The sequence below is a fragment of the Perognathus longimembris genome, chromosome 19 (genome assembly GCF_023159225.1).
Source record: "Perognathus longimembris pacificus isolate PPM17 chromosome 19, ASM2315922v1, whole genome shotgun sequence".
Classification (NCBI taxonomy): Eukaryota; Metazoa; Chordata; class Mammalia; order Rodentia; family Heteromyidae; genus Perognathus; species Perognathus longimembris.
Genome location: NC_063179.1, coordinates 38,143,146 through 38,168,799, shown reverse-complemented (window position 1 = coordinate 38,168,799; position 25,654 = coordinate 38,143,146). Strand labels below are relative to the sequence as shown.

General features: G+C 38.8%; 2 protein-coding genes across 5 annotated transcripts in view; one reads left to right on the top strand and one right to left on the bottom strand.

Moving 5' to 3' along the window:
* Positions 1-365: 365 nt before the first annotated feature.
* Positions 366-15,172, top strand: Dimt1 (DIM1 rRNA methyltransferase and ribosome maturation factor). Its single transcript, XM_048368441.1, has 12 exons — positions 366-557; positions 806-879; positions 3,029-3,115; positions 5,165-5,226; positions 5,305-5,398; positions 5,479-5,528; positions 7,923-8,046; positions 8,183-8,275; positions 9,599-9,663; positions 10,754-10,817; positions 13,012-13,118; positions 14,724-15,172. The coding sequence occupies exons 1-12, from the start codon at positions 479-481 to the stop codon at positions 14,764-14,766; spliced, it is 942 nt and encodes a 313-aa protein (XP_048224398.1). The 5' UTR covers positions 366-478; the 3' UTR covers positions 14,767-15,172.
* Kif2a (kinesin family member 2A) overlaps positions 14,213-25,654 on the bottom strand; it is a 57,346-nt gene continuing 45,904 nt past the window's right edge. For 2 of the 4 annotated variants that reach the window (XM_048368439.1, XM_048368440.1), the window contains exons 17-21: positions 24,165-24,278; positions 23,210-23,360; positions 20,172-20,273; positions 18,995-19,130; positions 14,213-18,035 (exon numbers count right to left, since the gene is read on the bottom strand). In XM_048368439.1, coding sequence (XP_048224396.1) covers positions 17,950-18,035; positions 18,995-19,130; positions 20,172-20,273; positions 23,210-23,360; positions 24,165-24,278 — 589 coding nt within the window. In that variant the 3' untranslated portion in view covers positions 14,213-17,949. The remainder of the gene's footprint in view (positions 18,036-18,994; positions 19,131-20,171; positions 20,274-23,209; positions 23,361-24,164; positions 24,279-25,654) is intronic. The other 2 variants (XM_048368437.1, XM_048368438.1) reach the window with 1 other exon arrangement.

The following is a 25,654-nucleotide window of genomic DNA, read 5'->3' as shown; positions in this document are numbered from 1 at the left end:
TATTGCAACTTGGGTAAAATTAGATCTTGGACAACTCAGCTGTACAATAAAGCTCATTAGATGTTTACCAAATGGTACCAAGTTTACCATATACAAGATTAGGTAATTGCATCTTTGAGAAATCATTTCATCTGTCCTTCAAATATAACTTATAGCTGACATGTTTGTTTTAAAAAAAAATTGGGACAACACGGATGTCTCCTGTAAGGACTGACTATATGAATGGTAATATAGTATAAACAAAGACTAGCAGTGGATTCTCTGGAGACTACAATTCCCAGCGGTCCTCAGGATCCAACGTGCGCGACGCCTAGAACGTAAGTGGGCGGGGCCTGGCCTGGCCTCTCCCGTTCCTCGCTGTGCGGGGCGGTGTCGGCCACGCCGGGCCTCGGTTCCCACGTGGTCCGGCCGGGGCGGCTTAGCCACCTGGGTACCCTCGAGGTTCCTCGGCCTGGCGGGGGACCCGCTTCTCGCCGAGATGCCGAAGGTGAAGTCGGGTGCGAGCAGTCGCCGTCGTGCGCGGCAGGAGCAGCGCGGAGAGCTGAAGCGCGCCGGAGGTACGGCCGGCCGGGAGGGAGCCGGGCTTCCGGATGCGATGGGACCGGGGCTCCCTGAGACCCCCGGGGGATGGGGGGCGCGGCCGGAGGGGTGGGCTCGAAGCCCCGGCCTGGAGCGGGAGGTTCGGTGCCCTGGTCGGCGCCGAAACTGCCCCTCTTCCCATCCTGCCGTCTTTCTCCTCCCGGACGGCCTCGGTATGTATTTCACTGGTAGCTGGAAAATCGAGCCGTTTCGTGTTTCCTTCCAGGACTCATGTTCAACACGGGGATCGGGCAGCACATTTTGAAAAATCCTCTGATTGTGAACAGCATTATCGATAAGGTGGGTGTGGGAGAGGATGGGGGGGGGTGTTGGCTTATTAATTTTACCCTTTATTCGATGGATTTGTAGCTGAACGCTACAAGTTGTTTGTTCCTAAAGAATAACTTCCTTCTCAAGCAAGGGACCTTCACCACTGAATTATGTCCCTCAGCCCCAAGTGACCCAGTTTGCAGTGTGTGTTTGCTGGATCTCTGAAAGGTCGTCACCGGCAGAGGCGGGGAGACTGCCCTTCTTGGCCCCAGAGCGAGTAAATGAGCATCTGTAAACGTGCATCCTGGGAAGGCAGATGAGATGGTCAGTCAGCCATCCTCCAGTTCAGTAAATCACACCAGGTGCCGGCTTGCGAAGTAATGAGCGCCCTGTTGTTCCTAAGGGGAAAAGCGAAATTGTCTGATTACCTTAAGGCCTTAAGTGTTAGCTCTTCATCCCAAAGTCTCCTTCCTTGTGAAACTTGGCATGGCCGGCTTCTCCTTGGCCCTCAGATGTCAGCCTCCATGTCACCTCTCCAGAGAAGGTGAGTATCCCATCTAAAGTATCTACCTAGGGTCTCCTACATTAGGTGTCTGTTCAACATTAAATATAAGTATTTTATGTGTGTGCTGTCCTCTCATGCTGTCACCCCTGAAACATAAGGATCATGAGAGCAAATCTTGCTTGCGTTGTGTATGTTGTTTAATGGAATAGACCCAGAGGCGACAGCAGTTTATATCACTCAGATGTGCTCAACCAATACTTGTTTAGTATTTAGTTTAAGTGTGGTAGTGTACACTTGTAATTCCAGACATGAGATTGCCAGTTTGAGGCCAGCCTGGGCTACATAGTAAATGTGACCCATAATAATGAGTGCTCTGAAAATAATTATGGAGTTAAGAACTGCCTGCAGTATGTTATATGCTTCATTCTGTAGACCTGGATTTCGTGTGACTTAAAATCCTGTGTCTTTCTCTGGATTGTCCTCTGCATGGGTAGGCTTTTCTACTTGTTCAGTCCCAGATTGTTATTCTTCCAATCACTTTCTAAAGTACTATGTTGCTATTATTTTTCAGTTATTCCAGGGTTTAAAGCATGCCTAAACCACACATTAGTTGGTTCCTAGAAAAAACATGCAAAGCATTTCAAGTATTTCTCCTATGTGGATTATTCCTACCTCTCTTATTATGGAAGAGTGAGCATCCAGATATGAAATATAGGTGGTAAAAATTATTTTTTAGATAAGAAAAGTAATTTCCTGGAGCTGTAGACTGTATATATAGTTAAAGGATCTTATGTAGTTATCAGTATTGGCAGCTATATTTTGACATATTCCCAGTTTGGGATTCAGCTTCCTGTTCATTTCTGAAACTACACATAGCTTTTTTTTTTGTACATAGCTTTGTTTTGTTATGTTTTGCCAGTCCTGGGGCTCGAACTCAGGGCTTGACCATGGTCCCTGGCTTCCTTTTGCTCAAGGCTAGCTCTCTACCACTTAAGCCACAGTGCCACTTCTGGCTTTTTCTGTTTATGTGATGCTGAGGAATCGAACCCAGGGCTTCGTGCATGCTAGGCAATTACTCTACCACTAAGCCATATTTCCAGCTCCAACTATACATAGTTTGAGAAATCTTGGTTTACTATGATAAGATGATTCTCAGGCATATTCATCACATTCAGTACTTTCTCATTTGAACTTGTTTATAGGAACAGCATTGGTAACTAACAGCTATTGAATAATTTCCAACGTAGAAAGCAGGAAGCCAATCATCATAGTAAAAGCACTTATACATGCTTTTTGTTGTTCCTTTACTGGACCTGAGCCTCTTTGTGCTCAAGGCTAGCACTCTACCACTTGAACCACATTACCATTGCTGGCTTTTTTTGAGTAGCTTATTGGAGATAAGAGTCTCACATCAGGCTGATTTCAAACCATGATACTCAGGTCTCTGTCTGCTGAGTAGCTTGGATATAGTTAGCCACCAGTGCCCAGGGGTATCTCTTTGTTTTGTTTTGTTTTGTTTGAAACAAGGCCCAGGTTGGCCTTTAACTTGTGACCCTCCTGCCTCTCTCCTCTGAGTTCTGATACAGTGAGTTCTCTTAAATGAGCATTGATGATCAGGTATAAACTGTGTTTGGATGTGCTAAGAGCTTGCTCAAGGATTGTGCTTGTTTTTAGGCTGCTCTAAGACCAACTGATGTGGTGCTGGAAGTTGGGCCTGGAACTGGCAACATGACTGTAAAGTTACTAGAAAAGGCAAAAAAGGTAAAAAGATTTCATGTTTGGGTGTCAGAATTGACTATAAGGAAGCTCAGTTGGTTTCCAAATACAAATATGTTTAAGTTCATTGCTATTGATAGTAATTTTTGGTTTCTTAATAGAATTTTTATCTTTGAAAATAGGAGATATGTTAGGAGAACCAACTACACTGAGTCTATTTACAGGGAGTGTAATGTAGGAATCGCAGACTTGTTAGAGGAGAGAACAAAATGGGAGCACCAAGATGACCCATAATTAATTGCAAAGAACAGCTAATTACTTCTGGGCCTGGAAGAATAGAAAAAGAAGTTGAAGTTACTAGAAACCAGAACTACTTTCTTTTTTTTTTTTTTTATTTTAAAGGGTGCTTGATACTTTTGTTTTGTTTTTTGTTTTAGTTTGGTTTTTTTGGCCAGTCCTGGGGCTTGGACTCAGGGCCTGAGCACTGTTCCTGGCTTCTTTTTGCTCAAGGCTAGCTCTCTGCCACTTGAGCCACAGCGCCACTTCTGGCCATTTTCTGTATATGTGGTGCTGGGGAATCAAACCCAGGGCCTCATGTATATGAGGCAGGCACTCTTGCCACTAGGCCATATCCCCAGCCCCTGCTTGATACTTTTGAACTCAGCATTTTGAAGGGTACTTTTGAAGTCAGCTTTGTACTTGTTAGGCAAGCAGTCTACCATTTGAGTCACCACAAGTTCTTTTTACTTCCAATGTCATCATGTCCCCCCTCCTCCCCCTCCCAGGGACATGAATTCAGGGCCTGTGCACAGTCCCCAAGCTTCTCTTGCTCAAAGCTACTGCTCTACCACTTGAGCCACAGTTACACTTCTGTCTTTTGGGGTAATTTATTAGAGTCTCAGTCATTCCTGTCTGGGCTGGATTCGAACTACAGTCTTCACATCTCAGCCTCCTGAGTAGCTAAGGGTTACAGGCATGAGCCCCCTGTGCTCAGCTGCTTCTGGTTTTTGTTTTGTTTTGTTTTTTCAGTTGTGCTTTTTGCCTGGGTCTTGCCTCAGACTTCCATCCTACATCTGCCTCCTGCATAGCTGGGAATAAATGGAGCTGTTGCTGTGTCCTTGGTGGAAGCAGATGACATTTTAAAGAGTTTGTCTGAAGACTGTTTAATAAAAAGAGTATTTAGAGTTTTGTGGAGATAAGAGTTAAAGGAAATCAGTAAGGATTAGAGAAATGCTAGGGACTAGCCACAGGAAGCAATTACTACCTAAAATCTCAGGAGAAAAAGGGAGAGAAATTTGTTTCCATAACCCAGGGGAAATAGGAGTTAGTGAGGAGGAGCCATTCACAGCAGAATGTACTTATCACCAAAACATCTACAAGGCATGGTCAAGTATTAGGAAATAAATGCCTAGCCTTTCCATTATAGATACTTAAAAATGCTGGTGCTTCCCCCCCCCCCATGATATCCCCCCCTCCATTGGTGCTGGGGCTTGAACCTAGAACTTTCCATGTATTATGCAAGTACTCTATCATTGAGCCACACCCTCCAACCCCTTATTGATGCTTTTTTCCCCAAAAGCAAAAGTGTAAGGAAGCTGTACTACATTACCTTCATGGCACAAAAACGATAGAGAATAGATATGGGAGCCAAAGAGAATTAGCAGCCTTTTTCTGTACCCTCTAGACAGTGACTGACTAGAAGTGCAAAGCCTCCGCTGATACTGTAATGAGATTGTAATGTCATCCTTGTCCAGTGGTCACTGTCATTTACTTGAGTTGTCTGTACCTTGCCTACTGGAGCTCAGTATCAGAAAAGTGATCATTCATTCATTGTAGGAGCAGTTGCCTGTATATTCCTAAGAACGCTGACTTTGGTACATCTTGTTAGCTTTCACTTGTAGCTCGAGAATAGAGGAAACATCCTGTCCATTATTTACATAGAATTCTCAATCTTTTTTGCTTTTTAAGTGGTACAGTACAATTGAAGAGATAGTGGCGGTAGAATTAGAAAAGCATGAGTTACTCTTTAAATAATAAAAAAAAAATTTATACTCCATAAATAACCTAAAGAAATTTTTGTTGCTGTTTGTTTAGGTAGTTGCCTGTGAACTTGACCCAAGACTAGTGGCTGAACTTCACAAAAGAGTCCAGGGCACGTAAGTATATGGAATTAAAGTACACTTTAGTCTCATGCTATTTGGTAGATTGTAACTAAGATCTTTTCTTACCTTCAGGCCTTTGGCTAGCAAACTACAAGTACTGGTGGGTGATGTGCTGAAATCTGAGTTGCCATTCTTTGATGCATGTGTTGCAAATTTGCCTTACCAGGTATGTTCTCAGACTGCCACACATATGTTAAGTGTCTCTCAAGGTGCCTTTCCTCCAAGTAACTAGTGGTTCTCTTACAGATTTCTTCTCCTTTTGTCTTCAAGTTGTTGCTGCACCGACCATTCTTCAGGTTTGTGACAGAAAACCAGAGTGACTGTCAAGTGGTAGAAAATTGACAGTTTAGGCCCTGGGGAATAGCCAAAAATAAAGTCATTTGAAAGACTGCTAGAAAGTTTTATAGAAAAATATTGATTTGTATGGAAGTGTCTACAAATTAACAGGTGTGTGTGTGCGCACACGCGTGTATGCATGCATGCACTTGTGGTACTGGTGTACTTACACATCTTCCCCTTACTTGCTAGTTCTCTGCCACTTGTTAGCCTAGATCAGGCTTGTTATCCTATACCTAGATAGTTGTAGCTGGCCTCTAGTATAAGATACTAGTGTACTAGTATAAGATACTAGTAATTCTAAAACTTTAAGTCAAAACATCCCTTTAGTAGTTACAAAATAAATTAAGAGCATCATGACCATTTTTTCCTTCATTTAAGTTACCGGAATAGACTGCAGGGCATTGCATAGTCTAGGCAATTGTGGATCTCATGGTTTTGATGAGATACATAAGCACATATTCAGACCTTTTTGCATTGTCAAAATAAGACCTTTTTTTTTTCTGTTGTACTGGGAGTTTGAACTCTACTTTGAGCTTACTCAGCTTATTTGCTTGCTTGGTGCTCTACCACTTAGGCCTAGCCTCCAGCCTTGATTTTTGCTAGTTATTTTAAAGGTGGAGTTGAGCAGACTTTTCTGTTTGAGCAGTCTTAAACTGCTTCTCCATATCTCTGCCTGCTGAGTAGCTAGAATTTATTTATTTATTTATTTATTTGGCCAGTCCTGGGGCTTGGACTCAGGGCCTGAGCACTGTCCCTGGCTTCTTTTTTGCTCAAGGCTAGCACTCTGCCGCTTGAGCCACAGCGCCACTTCTGGCTGTTTTCTGTATATGTGGTGCTGGGGAATCGAACCCAGGGCCTCATGTATTCGAGGCAAGCACTCTTGCCACTAGGCCATATCCCCAGCCCCTAGCTAGGATTTTAGACATGGGGCACTAGCTTCAAACTTTTTTCCTACCAATACTGGTCCTTGAATTCATGGCCTTTGCTCTCATGTAGCCTTTAGCTCAAGGCTGGCACTCTTCTACTTGAACTACACTTTGACATTTTGTTGGTTAATTGGAGCTCTTTTCATGGACATCCTCTACCTGGGCTGGCTCAAACCGCAAGCCTCAGAGCTCGGGGTGTGACATTTCTTACTGTGACTCATTGTCAACAAATGGTAGATTAAAATGCAGCAGTGGTACTCACTGGACATGATGTTGTGGGTGAGGATGGAAGCGGAAAGCTGGGAGAGAGTAAGGGAAGGGGTAACATTGGGTAACTGTCAAAGAAAGAAGTGTACTCTTTACCTGACTTTAACTTTAACCCCTTTGTAATCACCTATATAATAACAATTAAAAGCAATTTTCAATGGTAGGTTAGGTACAGTGGGCTCTTGCCTATAATCCTAGCCACACAGGAGACAGACCAGGAGGAATATGGTTTGAGGCTAGAATAGGCAAAAGGTTAGTGAGCTGTTATCTCAGTCAGTAAGCCAGATGGAATTGTATGCCTTTGATTGCAGTCTGAGGTCATTTCCAAGCAAAAATATTAGACCCTTCTCAAAAACTGAAACAGAAAATGATTGTGGATGTGGCTCCAGGCTCCAGGGGTAGAGTGCCTGCCTAGCAAGCCTGGGCTCCTTGATTCCAAATTCAGTACTGAAGAAACAAAAGTTAATAGAAGTGCAGTTTTAGAAGATGCTCGTTTGGGCTGGGAATATGGCCTAGTGGCAAGAAAGCTTTCCTCGTATACATGAAGCCCTGGGTTCGATTCCCCAGCACCACATATACAGAAAATGGCCAGAAGTGGCGCTGTGGCTCAAGTGGCAGAGTCCTAGCCTTGAGCAAAAAGAACAGGGAAAGTGCTCAGGCCCTGAGTCCAAGGCCCAGGACTGGTAAAAAAGAAAAGAAAGCTTTTAAGAAGATGCACATTGTTGTAGCCTCAAACGTCCTCCTCACTGCTTGCTGAAGAACAAATGCACATTGTTTAAACTGCTAAGCCACGGCCACCCAGATGTCACAGCCTGTCCCTCCATCCAGCCTTTCCTTTTCTTCGGAGAGTCTGCATAAGTATAATTCTGCCACAGACTTAACTTTCCAGTTTTTTCAGAAGTGTTAATGGCCTAAGGCAGCTCGGAAATACTCATCAATGAGGACACACCATATTCCTTAGGCCTGCGGGGTACAGCTGTTATAAAACAAAAGCAGCCATCTAATTTGTGTTAGTATAATAAAGCAAAGCCCAAACTAGTTGTCATTAGCTAGTTATTTCCCTCACATTAAAATTATAGGTAAAATTAAAATTTTTAACTACAATGTGGTTAAAATATACTTGAAATGACTATTTCCTTATTCCTGTTTTCTTTCTAGATGTGCTATACTTATGTTTCAAAGAGAATTTGCTCTCAGACTGGTTGCTAAGCCTGGTGATAAGTTATACTGCAGACTCTCAATTAATACACAGCTGTTAGCCCGTGTAGACCATCTAATGAAAGTAAGTGATTTTTATTATTGAAATAATCTAGTTTAAGTCATCCTTAAGCAACTAGCTTTGCATTATGGGAAGAAAGCATCTTTGATGACTGTCTAAAGTTCCTTTGAAAAGGTAAAACTTTTTTTTTGATTAACAGGTTGGGAAGAATAACTTCAGACCACCACCCAAGGTCGAATCCAGTGTTGTAAGGATAGAACCTAAGAATCCACCACCACCCATCAATTTTCAGGTGAGACTAAACTTCTAGGTCCTTTAATAATAGAGAAAAGAAAAGACCACATAGTGATGTGTTTTCAGCAACAACCATTTCCTAGAAAATGGAAATTGTGAAAGTACATCCTTGTGATGGAGTAGAGGGAAGAATTTGTTGGAAGATAGATATGAAGGCCACAAATATACATGGAAAGTGTTTGTAAAAGGCAAAATAATGACAATGCAGTTGTGTTTTTTAGTTACAGAAAGCTCGTTTATATTAATAAAGCTTAGAACACAAAGTAAAATGCAAAATGGCTGTGTTTTGAGTAATACATTTCAATTTTCTTTTGTGGTGCTTGTGATGAAACCGTAGGTCTTTCATCTTGCTATCAAGTGCTCTGCCACTGAGCTATACCTCTAGCACCTGTGGGATTGGGGGGGTGGAGGACGACCCTGTGTGTGCACACTTGCATGGATACATGCCACTCTAGGGCTTGAACTCAGCCTGAGAGCTTGTGAATACTTTATTTGGGGGCTAGTCCTGGGGCTTGAACTCAGGGCCTGGGTGCTGTCCCAGCTTAAAGCTAGCACTCTTATCACTTCAGCTCCACTCCTGGTTTTTTGTGATACTTAAGTGGAGGTAAGAGTCTCACAGACTTTATTGCAAGGCCCTGTTCTAGAACCACAGTCCTCAGATCTCAGCCCCCTAAGTAGCTAGGATTGCAGGAGTGAGCTGCCCTTGCCTGGCCAGAATACTTTCTTTGGAGAAATCGAGACCACTTGAAGTTTCAGTATAAAACTGTATGATAGCCATGTTACTAGGGAAAAACATGAGATAAAATGGAATACACTTTTTGAGTTCCCTCAAAAAGTCTTAGGTGTGCTCACAAGCTGTATCCTAATCATGCCTCTTTTACATCATATTTTTGAAAGTGATACTTACGTGCCCTTAATTTGTCCATATGTTTTACAGTTTTACTTTTTTCAAATTAAAAAGGATAAAAACATAAGGCACATAAAAGTGCAGAAATCCAATATACCTCTTACTTTTGCATGTGTGCCAGTCAGGTCAAGGAATAGGCCATTTTCATTATTCCAGATGTTTACCTCCAGTTTTTATAAAAGACATGAGGCCCTGGGTTCGATTCCCCAGCACCACATATACAGAAAATGGCCAGAAGTGGCGCTGTGACTCAAGTGGCAGAGTGCTAGCCTTGAGCAAAAAAGAAGCCAGGGACAGTGCTCAGGCCCTGAGTCCAAGGACCAGGACTGGCCAAAAAAAAAAAAAAAAAGACAATACCTTGTAGGCATAGGTAAGATTGGTATTTTTCAAGAAAGAATCCACCTTATATTTCAGGAATGGGATGGCCTAGTTAGGATCACCTTTGTTAGAAAAAACAAGACACTGTCTGCTGCATTTAAGTAAGTATATTAACTTTTCTTTTCTGTTCACTTTTCTTTAGTTGTTCAAAGGGGTTTCAAGTTCTCCCAACTTTTCCAACCACCCATTCCCTAGTATACTAATTTCTAATGTATAAAAAGATCAGCATTTCACATGCCATACTAGAATTTCTGAATGGCTGTCTTAAAACATAATATTCCTTTCCAGAGAAACTTTACTTGCTATACTAAATTTGTACTTTGGAAGGCAGAAGAATTTAATTTAAAAAGGTCCTAGACTATGGGGTCTGACCAGGGGTTTTGGTTTTTTTGTTTTTGTAAATAAGGGATAAAGCCCAAATGTCTTATCACATATATCTCTAATAATAAACTCCTTTCAAACTTGTGAAGGATTTGTGCCATTTTAACTTGGAAATGTGGAAGTGTAACACAACTGAAATCCATAGGTCAAGAGGAGCAAGCAAGATTTACATAGCATGAAGATTTTGTTTCCTTATTTTAAATAAATGGAATGTTTTGTGGAGAGCCTAACACACAGTGATAGCTTCCCTTTAGAATTTAAGAAGCCAGGCTAGTGGGTACTGCTACATACCTAATAAGCCCAGCTAATCAGGAATCTGAGGCAGAAGAATCATTGGGCCCATTCATGGACAACCCAATGAGACCCTGTGTGTTTAAAAAACAAGCATGTGTTGGCTGGGGATATGGCCTAGTGGCAAGAGTGCCTGCCTCATATACATGAGGCCCTGGGTTTGATTCCCCAGCACCACATATACAGAAAATGGCCAGAAGTGTCACTGTGGCTCAAGTGGCAGAGTGCTAGCCTTGAGCAAAAAGAAGCCAGGGACAGTGCTCAGGCCCTGAGTTCAAGCCCCAGGAGTGGCAAAAAAAAAAAAAAAAAAACCAAGCATGTGGAATTTGATTAGATCCTGCTCTTTACAAAAATAATTAAGGTGCTTATCAAAACTTTAAGATAGTGCTTGCTTTCTAAGTTTAAATATTCAGTGCTTTAGAAAATTCCTTAAATTCACTAAGTGGAACATTAGAATTTTGTCTAAACTGAATTATGTAAAATTGTCTGATCTGATTTCAAAACACCATTTCCTTCCAGATCAAGTGCAGTACAACAACTCTTGGAAAAAAACTACAGAATTCATTGTTCAGTCCATAATATTGTAAGTAGAATTTGTTCTTGGTTTTCAGTGATATTTCTTTTAAAACTTTCCTATTTTTCTGACATCATTACTAAGAATTAGATTTAGTCAAGTTAAAGTTTCTTCGAAGTTGATTTGTAGCTTGTTCAACTTAAAATAATTGTGTATGATTTCTATCCTCTAAACGTGTCCTTCCCTTGTATCTTGCTCATATAACAATTACAAGTTTCGTTAAGGACTTCGTTTGTATAAGAGCTATACAGTAGGGAGAATTGGAAAAAGAGACAAACATTTCCTGCTCCCTGTGCAGGAAATTGGAAGTTAAAGACTCCAGAGTTACAGTTACTGTTTCCTTTGTAACTTTTGCAACCAGATACTGAAATAATCGGAATAAAGTGTGGAGTGAATAAATTTCTGGTGTGAACCTACGTCCCCACAATTTTCTTTAAAGAAGTATGTCTTGTGTATATGTCTCATATACACGTGCATATGCAGATATGAGGCGGCATCTTTTTTAAATTTTTTTTTTTTTTTTTTTTTTTTTTGGCCAGTCCTGGGCCTTGGACTCAGGGCCTGAGCACTGTCCCTGGCTTCTTCCCGCTCAAGGCTAGCACTCTGCCACTTGAGCCACAGCGCCGCTTCTGGCCGTTTTCTGTATATGTGGTGCTAGGGAATTGAACCCAGGGCCTCATGTATAGGAGCCAAGCACTCTTGCCACTAGGCCATATCCCCAGCACTGAGGCGGCATCTTTTAATGTTTTAGCTCCTTCAGTTTAACAGAAGCAAAGACAAATTGCCTTTGTATTTTTATGGCTCACATCTAGTATGGTTTAACTTATTACGTCTTTTTTTTTTCTATAATGGGTCAAGGCCCTGGTGGCACATGCCTGTATTCCTTCTCAGGAGGCTGAAATATGGGGGTCTCGGTTCAAACCCAGCCAAAGCAGCAAAGTGTGAGAACCTTATCTCCAAGTAACTACCCAAAAAAAGCCAAGGTACAGCAGTAGGTCAAGTAGAGCTTGAGTTAGCTTGAGTAAAAAAAAAAAAACCTCAGGGACAGCACCAAGACCAAGTGCAAGCTGGCAAAGGGAAAAAACAAAAGAATTGGTGGCTTCACGCCCGTAATCCTACCTACTCGGGAGACTGAGATCTGAGGATCAGGGTTTGATGCCAGCCCGGGCAGAAAGTCCATGAAATTCTTATCCCCAATCAACTATTCAAAAAAAGCTGTAAGTGGCTCAAGTGGTAGAAGAGCCCTCACCTTGAAACAGCACCCAGGCCTGGAGCTCAAGCCCCAGGACCAGCAAAAAGAAAAACAACATATTTGGCATGATTATCTTATGTCAGCATAAACAAAGTGAATCTTCAAAACTTCAGGTGGGGCTGGCGATATGGCCTAGTGGCAAGAGTGCCTGCCTCATATACATGAGGCCCTGGGTTCGATTCCCCAGCACCACATATACAGAAAATGGCCAGAAGTGGTGCTGTGGCTCATGTGGCAGAGTGCTAGCCTTGAGCAAAGCCAGGGACAGTGCTCAGGCCCTGAGTCCAAGCCCCAGGACTGGCAAAAAAAAAAAACTTCAGGTGAAGAGAAGTGGGGAATATAGATGAAACAAAGCCAAAAATGAATTGTTGAGGCTGGTTGTTAGTTCATGGAGTTTCTTGTAGAATGTTTTTGCATTTGTTTCAAACTTCCTACAATGAAAATAAATATTTTAGGGATGAGTTGATTTTTAGAATGTGCTGCTTTACAAGGCAGAAACCACATTGTGAATTTGAAAACTTTCCTTCAAAAACAACCAAAATGTGACCGTTTTGTAAAAAACAAAAATTTACCTGAAAAAAGAAATCGGGGTACAAGACTTGAATCAGATATGAAATAATGTTCTTAAGGACCTCTGGTTACATAAGATAGCGGCAAGAAAAACTGGGTTTCAAAAGGATGGCTCGGCATTGATTTAGTTTACAACTTAATTTTACTTCTGAAGTTAAAAACTACTTCAAAATTTTAAAGGTGAAAAGCGGCAATGTACATGATTACTTAGTCAAGGTATCTCAGCCATTTGAGATCCATGCCTTCTCTAAACTTTTAAGCTTTCTTGTGAACCCTTAATAGATAGATGAAAGATGACTATCCTAAACTAAAAAATAAAAAGAGCCAACGTAACTTCATTAAAGATATGTTGTTCATTTATTCTGAATCTTATATTGATAGGTAATACCAGAAGATTTCAGCATAGCAGATAAAATACAGCAAATCCTAACCAGCACAGGTTTTAGTGACAAACGGGCCCGTTCCATGGACATAGATGATTTTATCAAGTAAGTACATTTGTCTTCCTAAGTGTTTACATATCTTTACTGTGATACCTTCAGATCAGAAGTGTAAGGTGCTACTTTGGAGAATTATTGCATAGCACTTCCATGGCATGGAATAGTATTTGGTCTAGAAGAATGCTAGTTAGCTGCAGCAGAATGTACATTTTTCTTTAAAGTACAGTAGTAAAGAACAGTCAGAGCCATAAGTTTGCCTATTCATGTGTGTTCTGCTATGTGTTCCCTCATTCCCTTAACCCTTTCATTCATGCTTTTAGTATTTAAGGTAGCCTCATAAGGTACAGCTGGTGCTCTACCACCTGAGCCACATCTCTAGTCCTCACTAAATATATCTTAAGCATGAAATTTCATTTTTAATATGCATGTCTATTTTGTGATGGTTTTGTAGCCTGAGGAAGGGTATACTTTTTTTTTGGGGGGGGGGTGGAGTATTAGGAATTCAATTTGGGGATTTGTTAGTTAAGCAGGTTTACCACTAGTAACCTACTTCCAGCCCTTTTTTTCTGGTTTTATGACAGGGTCCCACTCTTTGCCTGGGCTGGCCTAGACAGTAATCCTATTCACACTTCCTGCTATAGCTTGTATGGTAGGGACACACCACTATTCCTACCCTTTGCTGTTGATATCAAGCTTGGATATTTTTTTCTCCTCAAACTCTGATCCTCTCTCTTGCAGCTTCTTCAGAGCTGGGATTACAGGTGTCAGCCACTAGTACCCAGCATGTTCTACACATATTGAGTAGAAAGATGTCATAATGATCTGGACCATTTAGACTAAATTTGCTTTTTTGCTAAGTACTAATGGAAATAGGCTTCAGTTGTTACCAGGATATGTTGTTAACTTGTATTCTGGTTTTTTGCTCATGAATACTTAACTTTCTGTTCTTAGCCAGTTTTCTTAGCCAGTTTTAAAGCATCTGCATTCTACAAGCCTGATTTTTTAAACGAGTATTTTTTAACGTTTTCTAAGCAGAAGACCAAGCTTGAGTTAAATAAAACAATGGAGTTTATATTTTATTGACTGGCTAGAACTACTCAGTCTTTATTACCTATCAATCCTTAGTCTTTTTTTTTCTTACAAGAACTTACACTTTTTCAGAAGATTGAATTCATCTGGCCCTCTTCCTATAAACCAGCCTGAAAATAATCTCAGGTCTAAATGGAAGTATTCATTCTTACTGAATTTTCTCAGAGTAGTTCAGATGAATAAGTAGGTATTCACCAAGAAAAACCAAGTATTTGAACCTCAGTATAGCTCAAATGGGCATGTGAAAACTGATTTTTCATTTAACTTCTGCCTCAAATTCCAGACATGCCAATGGGCATGAGGCCTGGGCTAATGAAAGATAATGCAGGCCCACTAGGTAGGCTATGACAAAAGGGACACCAACATGACTTGGTTTTAGCTAAAATATATCTTTTGGATTTATTTGGAGAATAGATTTAATTAGTGTTAGGTGAGAGCTTGAGTAAACTGGCATGTCTTATATCAGGATTGGCAGCACAAATCTCTATAACCATCCCAACCTTCACTATGTGACACAAATTAGCTTTTCAATACCAACCCCTCTTGTCTTTTTCTTTTTTCCAGATTGCTACATGGATTCAATTCAGAAGGTATCCATTTTTCATAGCTATTTGGAAAGCTTCTTCAAGGTTACATGTATATATATATATATAAACTATACAATGAACTGCACTGGGCTTGACTGGTTTTTCACTTAAAATCACTGTTGTACCATTGATTATTCTGTATATTTTAAGGTAATCAGTTCTAGTATCAAGTTCTTTTGGTTTTGTGTTTCATATACTACACATATCCAATCTACGTATTAGTTTCAAGTTCAAGAGCCGCAGATACGCACAACCTTCAATGTTTCTTACACTTCATCATATAAAGATGTTATTTTCTATTTACTATGAGTCCCTCTTTAGGCCGTCTGCTCATTCCCTTAAGTTAAAATAGGCTCAACTACCCATACATTTCTGTACCATTTATTACTCACATGTACAATAAAAATTTTTAATGTTTTTCTTATTTGTTTCCCTGATTATCCAATAGTTTGATTGCTTCCCTCTTCATCGGTTCTGTTAGAGCTCAGACTGTCTTGGGGGCTCTGGGGAACCCTGATCCTGCCGCCATGGTACAGTACCAACCATGCCCTGATTTTGATCTCTTACCTACAAAATGAGGAAGCGCAACTAGAATGAAGTTGACTAATGACATTATTTGCCTTTTCTTGGGGAGACACTCACTTGCTAAGTTTCAAAAGGTTTTTTTACCAAGTCAGTTGGGTTTCAAAATCTCTGCTTTCAGCAATTTTTCATAACTGGAGTTCTCTGGTATTTATGACTTCTGGGTAATTGAAATTTCCAGTATATAATGCTTGTTTAATAAGTATCAAGTTTTATTAGCTACTGCGTTTAAATAAATATGCACTTCATGCTGAATGTGCTATTTCATTTATAGAGGAAAATTAAGATATCTTGAGTGATATCTTCACATGACTTTCTTTATACCTAAAGCTTAATATAGGGGTATTTCCAATTCATTTAGCAAAGGTATACAGAGTAAATTTAGAAAGGAAGATACATTGTTTGCTTCAACTTTCTTTTGCTTTTGAAATCTGGCTTCCAACTCATAGTAAATGGTACTATATAATTAATGTGTATTCTCAACTACTTCTTAATACACATCAGCTAACAAAATTAAGAAAATACTACAGAATGTTTTTTCCGTAAATTAACCACATCTTATGGGATTCGTTTTAAGATTCAATTCCATCTTCTGAGGTTCTTTTCCTTTCCCCTAAAAATATTAAGTTGGTTCCTTTTCTGGAATTCCATTTTCCCCATCTATGTAAAGCTAAAGGACTATATCATACTAGCTCTCAATATTTTGTCTGGTACAAATTTTTGAAATAGCTGGTCTGCTGATCTCCATCATACTATTAAGGCAGCGTTGCACATCTATAAAAACACCTTCCAAAGATAGTATCCATCCAATACAAATAAAGCTAATCAGTTGTGCTTAAAATGAACAATTTCCACTACCTTTTGAAGATCAATCTCAAGAAATTATCTTTTCATACAGCCTTTGTAAGATCAGTAGTTCTCCATTCTTGTTTTTGCAATAAACACAAATAGAATATATCTTTTGACTACAAGAAAACCTGAGTTCCTTCCAAAATAAAGGTGACTGTATTGAAGTATATTATGTAAACTCAGTCCATAGATTTTATTTATTAATAATCATATGAAAAATCTACATTTGTTTTAGATTTCATGTTTACAGAGCTTTTCACCATAGTACTAAGAATTCTCACAGCTACTTTGAGTTCTTGACCAGTGAAGTAGAGAATCTGGCTCATGTGACTCTCTATTCATAGTTTCCCTTTGGTTTATGAATGAGCTAGTAGTTCCTTAGAGTAAATAAAAAAACAAGATATCCTTGGGAGACTTTGTCATTAATCTACTCTTGAACTTTATCATGGGAACCAAGGAAAACTCCTAGAGAGATATATTAAATCTTTAAACATAAATATTTACATGAAGAATGGCCAGTTTTCTTCCTCAGCAGTTTGTAAAAATAAGTGCTACCATTTCAAGAGTAGCCTACCGGTCTACTGGTAAGAATGCAGTTATTCTCACAGATAATGGTGAAACATCACACATCAGGTACCAGATGTAGTTTGGATGAGACCTGCCTTTCAAGGCAACATAACTTTTTCTTGTAATTCCTTTTCAAGGGAGTTATATAGTGTCTATACTTGGTTCAAACTAACTTCTATTACGGACTACTTTCAATGTACATTTAAATGTTCATGCATCAGAAGCCAATTTCCTTTTAACAGCACATTAAATAGGTAAATTTGGGGGTGCTAATGAACACTTGAACTTAAAGAATGGTACTGGTAAAGATCAAATTGCACTATTAATCGTTTTAACATCACACTGGCACACACAGTATATATATGTATTATCCTAAGATAAAACTCTTCTCAGAATTTCATTACTTTTTATTATACACCAACTAGTATATATTTTAGTTCTTTACAAAGAAAATGCTAAGAAAATTATGATCACATGTTATGGTTTTAAAAATCATAATTCCAGATTTCTTTACATTTAAGATGGAATGGTTCAGCAGCTATGTCCACTGTCACAGACTTTAGTTCCGTTCAATGATATGGCACATCCTGCAAAATCAACTAAGTCACACACAAAAAGTCTCAAATACAGTAAAAATGTACACACAATAAAGGTAATTTACAATGACAAATAAGGAATGTAATTTATCTTGGCTGTGTTTAAGAAACTTAGGGTCAATAGCCTTGGTCAAGGCACAGAGCAAGAAGTGAGCACAGCTGTCTCTAGGAATTAGGTCAGGTATGTACAATCACAGATGAGGTATGCATGCACGCAAAGTATTTAAAACTGTTCAACTCGCTACGAAATTGACCGAGTTAACAGGAAATGCTGTGGCTTCCCTCTACTCCCCAACCTCCGGATCATCCACAAACTTACTTCATCAAATGGAAAATAAACTTGGCAAAGATCTCCAAAAGTAAATCACTATTTGGGTAAATGAAACAAAATACTTCACTAATCCCAATTCTTGGTTGTATCTCCTGGACTAGAAGCATTTTGTAGACAAAAAAAAAAAAAAGTTTCACAAAATTGAAATGTCATTCAGGTAAAAGACAAGACATTTTCCACAGACATTTGAAATTTCAAACTCTCAAAGGGCCCTTTCAGCTGAACCACTGTATGGTACAGTTGCAAGGGTTCTGGGTCCTTTAGCAGCAAATTCCAATTTAAAGGGCACGGGGTCTCTTCGGGTTTATTTGCTTGCTGGCTTGTTCTTCTTCTTGTAGAGCTGCACGAAAAGATTTCACTTTATCTTGGAAAAAGAAAAAAACAAGGAAGTTTTTATTTAGATGCAGTATAGTACATAAACCAGTTAGTACTCTTATTTCATAACTAATTCACTACTACTTCCTTTGTTAATTTAGAACCTGAGAACTATACACAATGCTCAAGTTTTATTTTAAGAAAAGCTGACTTTTTGGATGGTTCCACTGGTTTCTGTTAGGTACCTTTTACAGTGTTTTGTTTTGGTATGAAATTTTCTAGGATAGGCAGGAGATTATTTTTATTTTTTTGGCCAGTCCTGGGGCTTGGACTCAGGGCCTGAGCACTGTCCCTGGCTTCTTTTTGCTCAAGGCTAGCACTCTGCCACTTGAGCCACAGCGCCACTTCTGGCTGTTTTCTGTATATGGTGCTAGGGAATTGAACCCAGGGCCTCATGTATAGGAGACAAGCACTCTTGCCACTAGGCCATATCCCCAGCCCAGGCAGGAGACTATTAATACACTTATTATGAGCCATAACCTCTAGTCCCCATATATTTGTACCTAAAAGAGAACAGTCTTTAATTAAACTAAAAACCAGGTATTTCTTCTCTCAGTATTAAGAAAATTCTATTCCCCATTCCTACACTATCTTTTTTAAGCAAGTGCAGCAATTTAAAAGAGTTGAAAATTCTAGATCTGATGTTCTCAAACATTTCATATTAATCCAAAAATTATGTGGACAGTTAAATTTCTTAAGAGTAAAAAAATCCATTATGTAGTTAGTAATTTCTTCAAAGTTACCGATATGCTTGACATTCATGAAATCTAAGAAAAGGAAGTCAAAGTTAAATGCTATATATAATCAAGGAAAAAATATTAGAATGTATTTTCTAGCTAGAGAATGGGAAATTATGTTAGAAATCATCTTGCAATATGAAAATTTCCCACTAAGTATTTATTGTGGACAGGCAGATTTGTACCAAACACTAAAATGAAAAACAATTACCGCGCAGTTCAGTCAAAATGTCTATTTTTTGCTCAAGAATAGCTTCGAGTTGTGTAGCATAGGAGTCCACATCATAGTCTACTTCTTCAGTCATCTCTAGAAGAGCCTTTTCATCCTCTAACCAACGAATTGATTCCTAGAAATAAAAATTCAATGATCCAGTTATAACTCTGTGTAAACACCATACCAGCTTACCAATTCTATTAAATGTAATGAAACATACCTAAAATATTAATAAACATAAAACATCTTTACAGATACCAAAATTATACAATCTTTCCTTAAGTTCAAACACAAACACAATTCTACCTTGAGTGAGAATTTTGTGGAGGCAATGAATCAACCTCAACAGCTATCTCTAGAATAAGAATGGACATAATAAAGCTCCTAAGCATTTGATGGGAACGATGGTAGCCTGGAGTTTAGAAGCCTCTTGGAATTAACATATCTGATGGAGTCTGTCTGTCTCTGAAAATCATTTTGGAGTTTAATCAGCATTGTTAAGGTAGTAAGCAGAAATTCAATGCAACTACAGTGTTTGGAGGTACATTTTTTGGCAAGGTGATTAGGATTAAAGTTATCAAGGCAGAATCCTCATTGGTAACTTTCAAAGTAGAGAGATCAGATTATACAAGACTTTATCCTCATATCTTATATTACTTTTCTCTAAAGTTGGACAACTGACCAAAAAAGGAGCCAGAAAAAAGGTTTGTAAACAGATTTTTGATATGGTGAAAGAAATGTTTGAAAAGCCCAGCACAGGTGACTCCCACCTGTAATCCTAGCTACTCAGGGGGCTGAGATCTGAGGACTGGGGTTCAAAGCAGCCTGGCCAGGAAAATCTTTGAGACACTGGAGGACTAACCACTGGAATACCAGAAGTGGCTCTGTGGCTCAAGTGATAGACTGCTGGCCTTCAGCTGAAGAGCTCAGGGATAGTGTCCAGGCCCAGAGTTCAAGCCCCATGACCAAAGGAAAAAAAAAATGTTTGGAGACATTGGTCATTCTGTTAAGCAAACATCTTATGGGGAAATAAACTACTATTGTATGGTCTACAAATACACTATATACACATAAAGGCCAATATATGTGAAAGACCAATGTTACAGTCAGAGTTATAAATTTTAGACCATAGATTGTCAAGAATTATTTTGAGGAAAGGTTATTTCATACTTACTTGGAACACTGCCCTGTGATCTTCTACCACCTGTTCTTCCATTTCTACCATTTGGGACACAGCTTCATGGAAAGTAAACAGTTGTGGAGAAACTTCTTCTTCCTTAAAAAAAAAAGTAAAAACTTATGTCATAAAGCTTAATTATTTATATGTTTTAAAAGTAGGATTCTTTTGTTTGTTCTGATTCTGCAGACTTCTGAACCTGGGGCACAACATGCTGCAGATACTCTTAACACTGAGCTCTTACAGTAGATTTTTCAATGTCACTTAACATTATTATTGTTCAGGGTAAGAATGTTGTAATGGTCAAGATTATTAAAATACATGTACTTGAAAGAAAAAGTCACAGTGTATTTCTATGCATAATAATGTAACTCTCAATAAGAACTTTACTGAGAGAGGCAATAAGGTTATTCAATAAGGTTGAATAAGTAATAAATGAACAGGTAATAATTTTCACTTAGCGTAGGCTTTACTGCAAAATTTCCTTTAAAAAGCAATCTCTATTGGAATAGGCCAAATATAAACTTGTAAACACAAATTAAATATTTCATTAGTATTGATTAGTGTATAGTTGTATATTGATTATAGTATAGTTGTGTGTGTTTTCTTAGTACTGATTTGTGATTGAGTGTGTTTGTGACTTGGTACAGGGGCTTGAACCCAGGGCCTCATGTACTTACGGGTACTCTACCACTTTAAGTCATACCTCCACTTCCAGCTTTTTGCTGGTTAACTAAAAGTTAGGTTGACTTTGTTTTCTTACTAACAATTTAATTTATATACATATGTATAAGTATGACTTAGGTAGTGAGAGTTGAGCTCATTATTTGATGACTTTATGATAGCATGAAAGAAGTATGTATTGCAACACCAGACTTCAAATATTTAGTTCTGAAAAAAGACCTTGCTATACAATCCAAGTGGGCCTCAACTATGTGATCCTCATGCCTGCTGGGATTATATGCTGCCATACTGGGCTGCTATTTCTTAAAAGAGATAAAGACAGCTTCTTTAGATGGCATATACATTATGTCCTTCAAATAGATTACCAAACTATGTTTTGAAGGACTCAACTCGTACTGTCATTAATTTCCGTTGATCTCAGATCTCAGCCTTCTGTGCAGAAAGGGATCTGCTTACTTATTTTTACAGAAAAAAACAAAACCAAAAACTTTTAAGAACAAGGTCTCATTAGTTTGCCTCTAACTGCTAGACTACAACAATCATCCTGTACAAGCCTCCTAGTAGCTGGGAGTGGGAAGCATATTTATAGCAGCTTTTACCGAAATCTCAATCAACAAATTACAGTTTTACTTCATCAAACACAACACACATAAACACCATGTAAGTGTATCACAAAGACATCTTTCCACCTACACCAACACACACACACACACACACACACACACACTATATCAAGTCAAAACTTACTACCTTTTGGAGCTTCCTTCCTAATTCAGTGTTAATAAAAACACACACACACACACACACACACACACTATATCAAGTCAAAACTTACTACCTTTTAGAGCTTCCTTCCTAATTCAGTGTTAATAAAAAATTATATTTTTTCCAAAATGTGCATTTAATGGTAAAGACAACCATGTTAAAAGTATGCTTTTTATTTTTTTAATGTGAGTGTGGGGCGGGGGGAGTAGGGGGAACAACCAGGAGTAGGGCTGGGGATGTGGCTTAGTGGTAGAGTGCTTGCCTAGCACATATGAAGCCCTGGGTTCGATTCTTCAGTACAACATAAACAGAAAAGGTCGGAAGTGATGCTGTGGCTTAAGTGGTAGAGTGCTAGCTAGCCTTGAGCAAAAAGAAGCTCAAGGACAGTGCCCTGGTCCTGAGTTCAAGCCTCAAGACTGGCAACCAAACAAAACAGGAGTATCTTGAATTCTATTCCATTTTAATCTATCTTGTTAAGCCGTAACATTAAAGAATATATATACCTGAATCAATACTGAACTACAGGCTAGTTCTCTATCAACCCAGGAGGTGGGAAAATAAAAAAAAAATGAATATTGTGAAACACAATGTGAAAACCTATGCTGGATTATTTCTGGTCACATAATCAACCTAAAGGCTCAACAAATACCAGAATAAAATGCAAAGCAAGCTAACGCTATAGGAAGTGTCTGTCTTACTCGTTGCTTTTCTATGTTTGGGAGATACCTGATCTAGGTAAAATGCAGGGATTGCTTTGTGCATTCAAAGACAACTGCAGTCTCTTCAAAACCGCTGGAGCAGATGGATTTTGATGAGGATTTCATTTTGAATGTTAACTCCTGTAGTTCACAATGTAGAACTCAACTTTAACCCAGGTTTCCTTAACCTTAGTACTACTGACACATTTCAGGGACTAGGGCAGAGGAGGCAGTGTTCTGTGCAATGTAATATGCGCTACCCACTAGATGCCAGCAGCATCACGCCAGCTGCCATAGCCAAATAACATGAATACAACGTGCTGTCCAGAGCAGGCCAAATCATCTTTGTCAGCTTTAGTGCTGCTGTCAGCCCAGTTTGGTTAATGGAGAGTGGTATGGAACACGGTAACAAAAAGGAGCATTTTCATGTTATTCTGGAATAGTTTTGACTTAACATCTACCCAAAATATGTTGTAAGACTATTATATAACAATAGAATCTGGCTATGGCATACAGACCTAAGATTGTGACATCTGCCTGATCTTGGCCAAGTTAATTAAACTTCTTCAAATATCAGCCAGAAAGTAGGGGTAATTATAGCCCTTACCACACTGAGTTATTAGCATTAAATAAGAAAACTAAAAAATAACTAAGTAAAATGCTTATTAGCAAATACATGCAATGCTCTGTAGTAAAGTAGCTAGTAAATTTGCCATGAGAAGATGCCATGACTATGAAAATAACTTTGTATCACACAGAAAGCTTAACTTCCTCACTGTATTAAAAGAAATTACATGTAAGTGTACTGTTTGTGCTTGATCATTTTAATTACCTGCTGCTATTAACTGAAAAAACGTAGATCAGTTACAACTAAATTTAGCCACTCACATTTTGTTCACAAAGAAGTTTTAGATCATCCCTCTGAGGGGAGCTCCCCACACCCCACTGTGTCTCTAAGTCATCAATCTGGTTTGGTGGATGGTGCATAATGGGACGGACATCACCAGCAGCAGATGGATCTACTGTCAGTTCTTTGACCCTATAAATACATAAAAAGCATCTAAGATTAGGACCCATTAAGAGAAACACACAAAAAAACCCCAACTTCATCAATATAAGAACAATTCACAAAGTCTAACTGATGATGTCACCTCTGTGGTCAAATTTATCTGAAATCTGTGAAAACATCTGTGTTGTTTAATTCAAGGAGTTTACTTAAGAAATTTTACAACAACTTCAAGTTGAATTGTATATAGCAAGTAAAAATTAGCACTAAGTATATAGATTCAAAATATGGCAATGAATTAATAGCATTTAGATCCACAAAGTGGTCATGCTAAAATCTGGAAATCTGGAAAACTTCGGTTTATCAAACTTCTGATAGTCACAATGCTCAATATTAAGATAGTTAAATAGGAAATTATAATGTACAAAGATTACAAGATTTTAATTTCTATTATTTTTAAAATGTTTACCCATACTTTACACATTTGGAAATGGGTATCCTCTAAATCAAGAAGATGCTTATTATTTTCTTGTACAGAAGGAAATATAGGTTATAAAGTTTAAATTCTTCATTTTAAGAAAGAATTTATCAGTGGCAAATATATGAAAGTGACATCATCCTTTAAAAAATGAAGCCCAAATTCTAAATCAACATTTTAAAGCAAATGAATTAATAAAGGACATGAAAATGTAGATCATGCAGAACCACCACCACCTGCCAAATGAAATGTAAAAAATTAAAATAAAATGGCTCAGGACAAAAGAAGCAAATAAAATGTTTTATCAATAGACAATTCAAAGGAAACTATAAACATGTTACATATAGAATGAACTAGACCTGGTAATCGAAGGAGAAAAGTCGTCATATTCATAAGAAGGAGATAGATCAGGGCGATTGCCACTACCCTGGGAGAAGGGAATGTCTGAAGGACTAATTCCAAACTCCTTTACTCTGTAGTACCAAAACAGCAACAAATGAAAAGGAAATGCTCTTGTGAAAACAGCAATGCACATTTCAAGTTTTTTAATTAGTACTGTTTTGTTTCAAAAAGGATTTCACACCACTGCTCTAGTCATGTATTTACATTATTTTTAAACAAATAGTCCATATTAAGAAGTTTCTGAGCTGCCTAGTCCTATGGATCCCCTTCTTAAAAAACCTGAATCTGCAGGGCGCCGGTGGCTCATGCTTTTATTCCTAGCTACCCAGGAGGCTGCGACCTGAGGATGGGGGCTCGGACCCAGTCCAGGCATAAAAGTCCCCATGAGACTCTTCAGTTAACCACTCAAAAGCCAGAAGTGGCATCATGGCTCAAGTGGTAGGAGAACTAGCCTTGAGCACAGAGCCCAGGACCCACAACTGACAAAAAATGAAAACAAAAAACCTGAATCTTAATTTCTCAGGAGGCTGAGATCTGAGAGACCATGGTCAGAAGCCAGTCTCAACAGAAAAGTCCAATGAGACTTTTGGAATTGGAGCTGTGGCTCAAGTAGAGTGATGGCCTTGAGCAAAAAGGACCTGAGTTCAAGCCCCAGAAACAGTATGCACAGGTATCCGTGCGCACATCCCTTAATATCTTCCTTTCTGGTATACTTTCCTTTTCTCATAATCTTTCCTACAGCCAGGGACAGTGCTCAGGCCCTGAGTCCAAGGTCCAGAACTGGCCAAAAAAAAAAAAAAAGTCCTATAAGAAGTGCTTGCCTCATAATCCTTCCTAGAAATTTAGGCCTTAAATCTCAATGCCTCTTACTTAAACTACATGATCACTCACTAATTTCCTTAGGTGGTCAAAAGCATGAATAGTTTATTAGCATTGAGTCCTCAGCACTTTTGCAGTTCTTCTCAAACTGGATGCAATATAATTAAGACATCCATTAGCCATAATGAATTAAGATGTGCTTATACATTTAGAACAGTATTAGCTAGGAAATACCCCTTCACATGACTGAGAAAATAGTCACTCGAATTTTTGTGGTGAGTGATACAAAGAACACTAGGCTAATCTCATTTAGTAGCAGTAGGCAACATTTATTACTTCCTATATACCAGGTATCAGGATTAGTAACCATTAAGCATTATAAGAATGTGACATTTTATCTTCATTTTATAAATGAGAAAACTGACTCAAAGTATCCAAAGTCACACAACAATGTGACATAACTCAAACTTACATCTAAGTCCCAAGTATAAACAAAACCCTGTTTGTATGCAAGTATATCTACAGTCAAAAGTTGAATACTAGATTTATCTGCCCTTTATATGTGTGTGTGTGTGTGTGTGTGTGTGTGTGTGTGTGTGTGTGTGTATTTGAAACAGCGTCTTTTTAG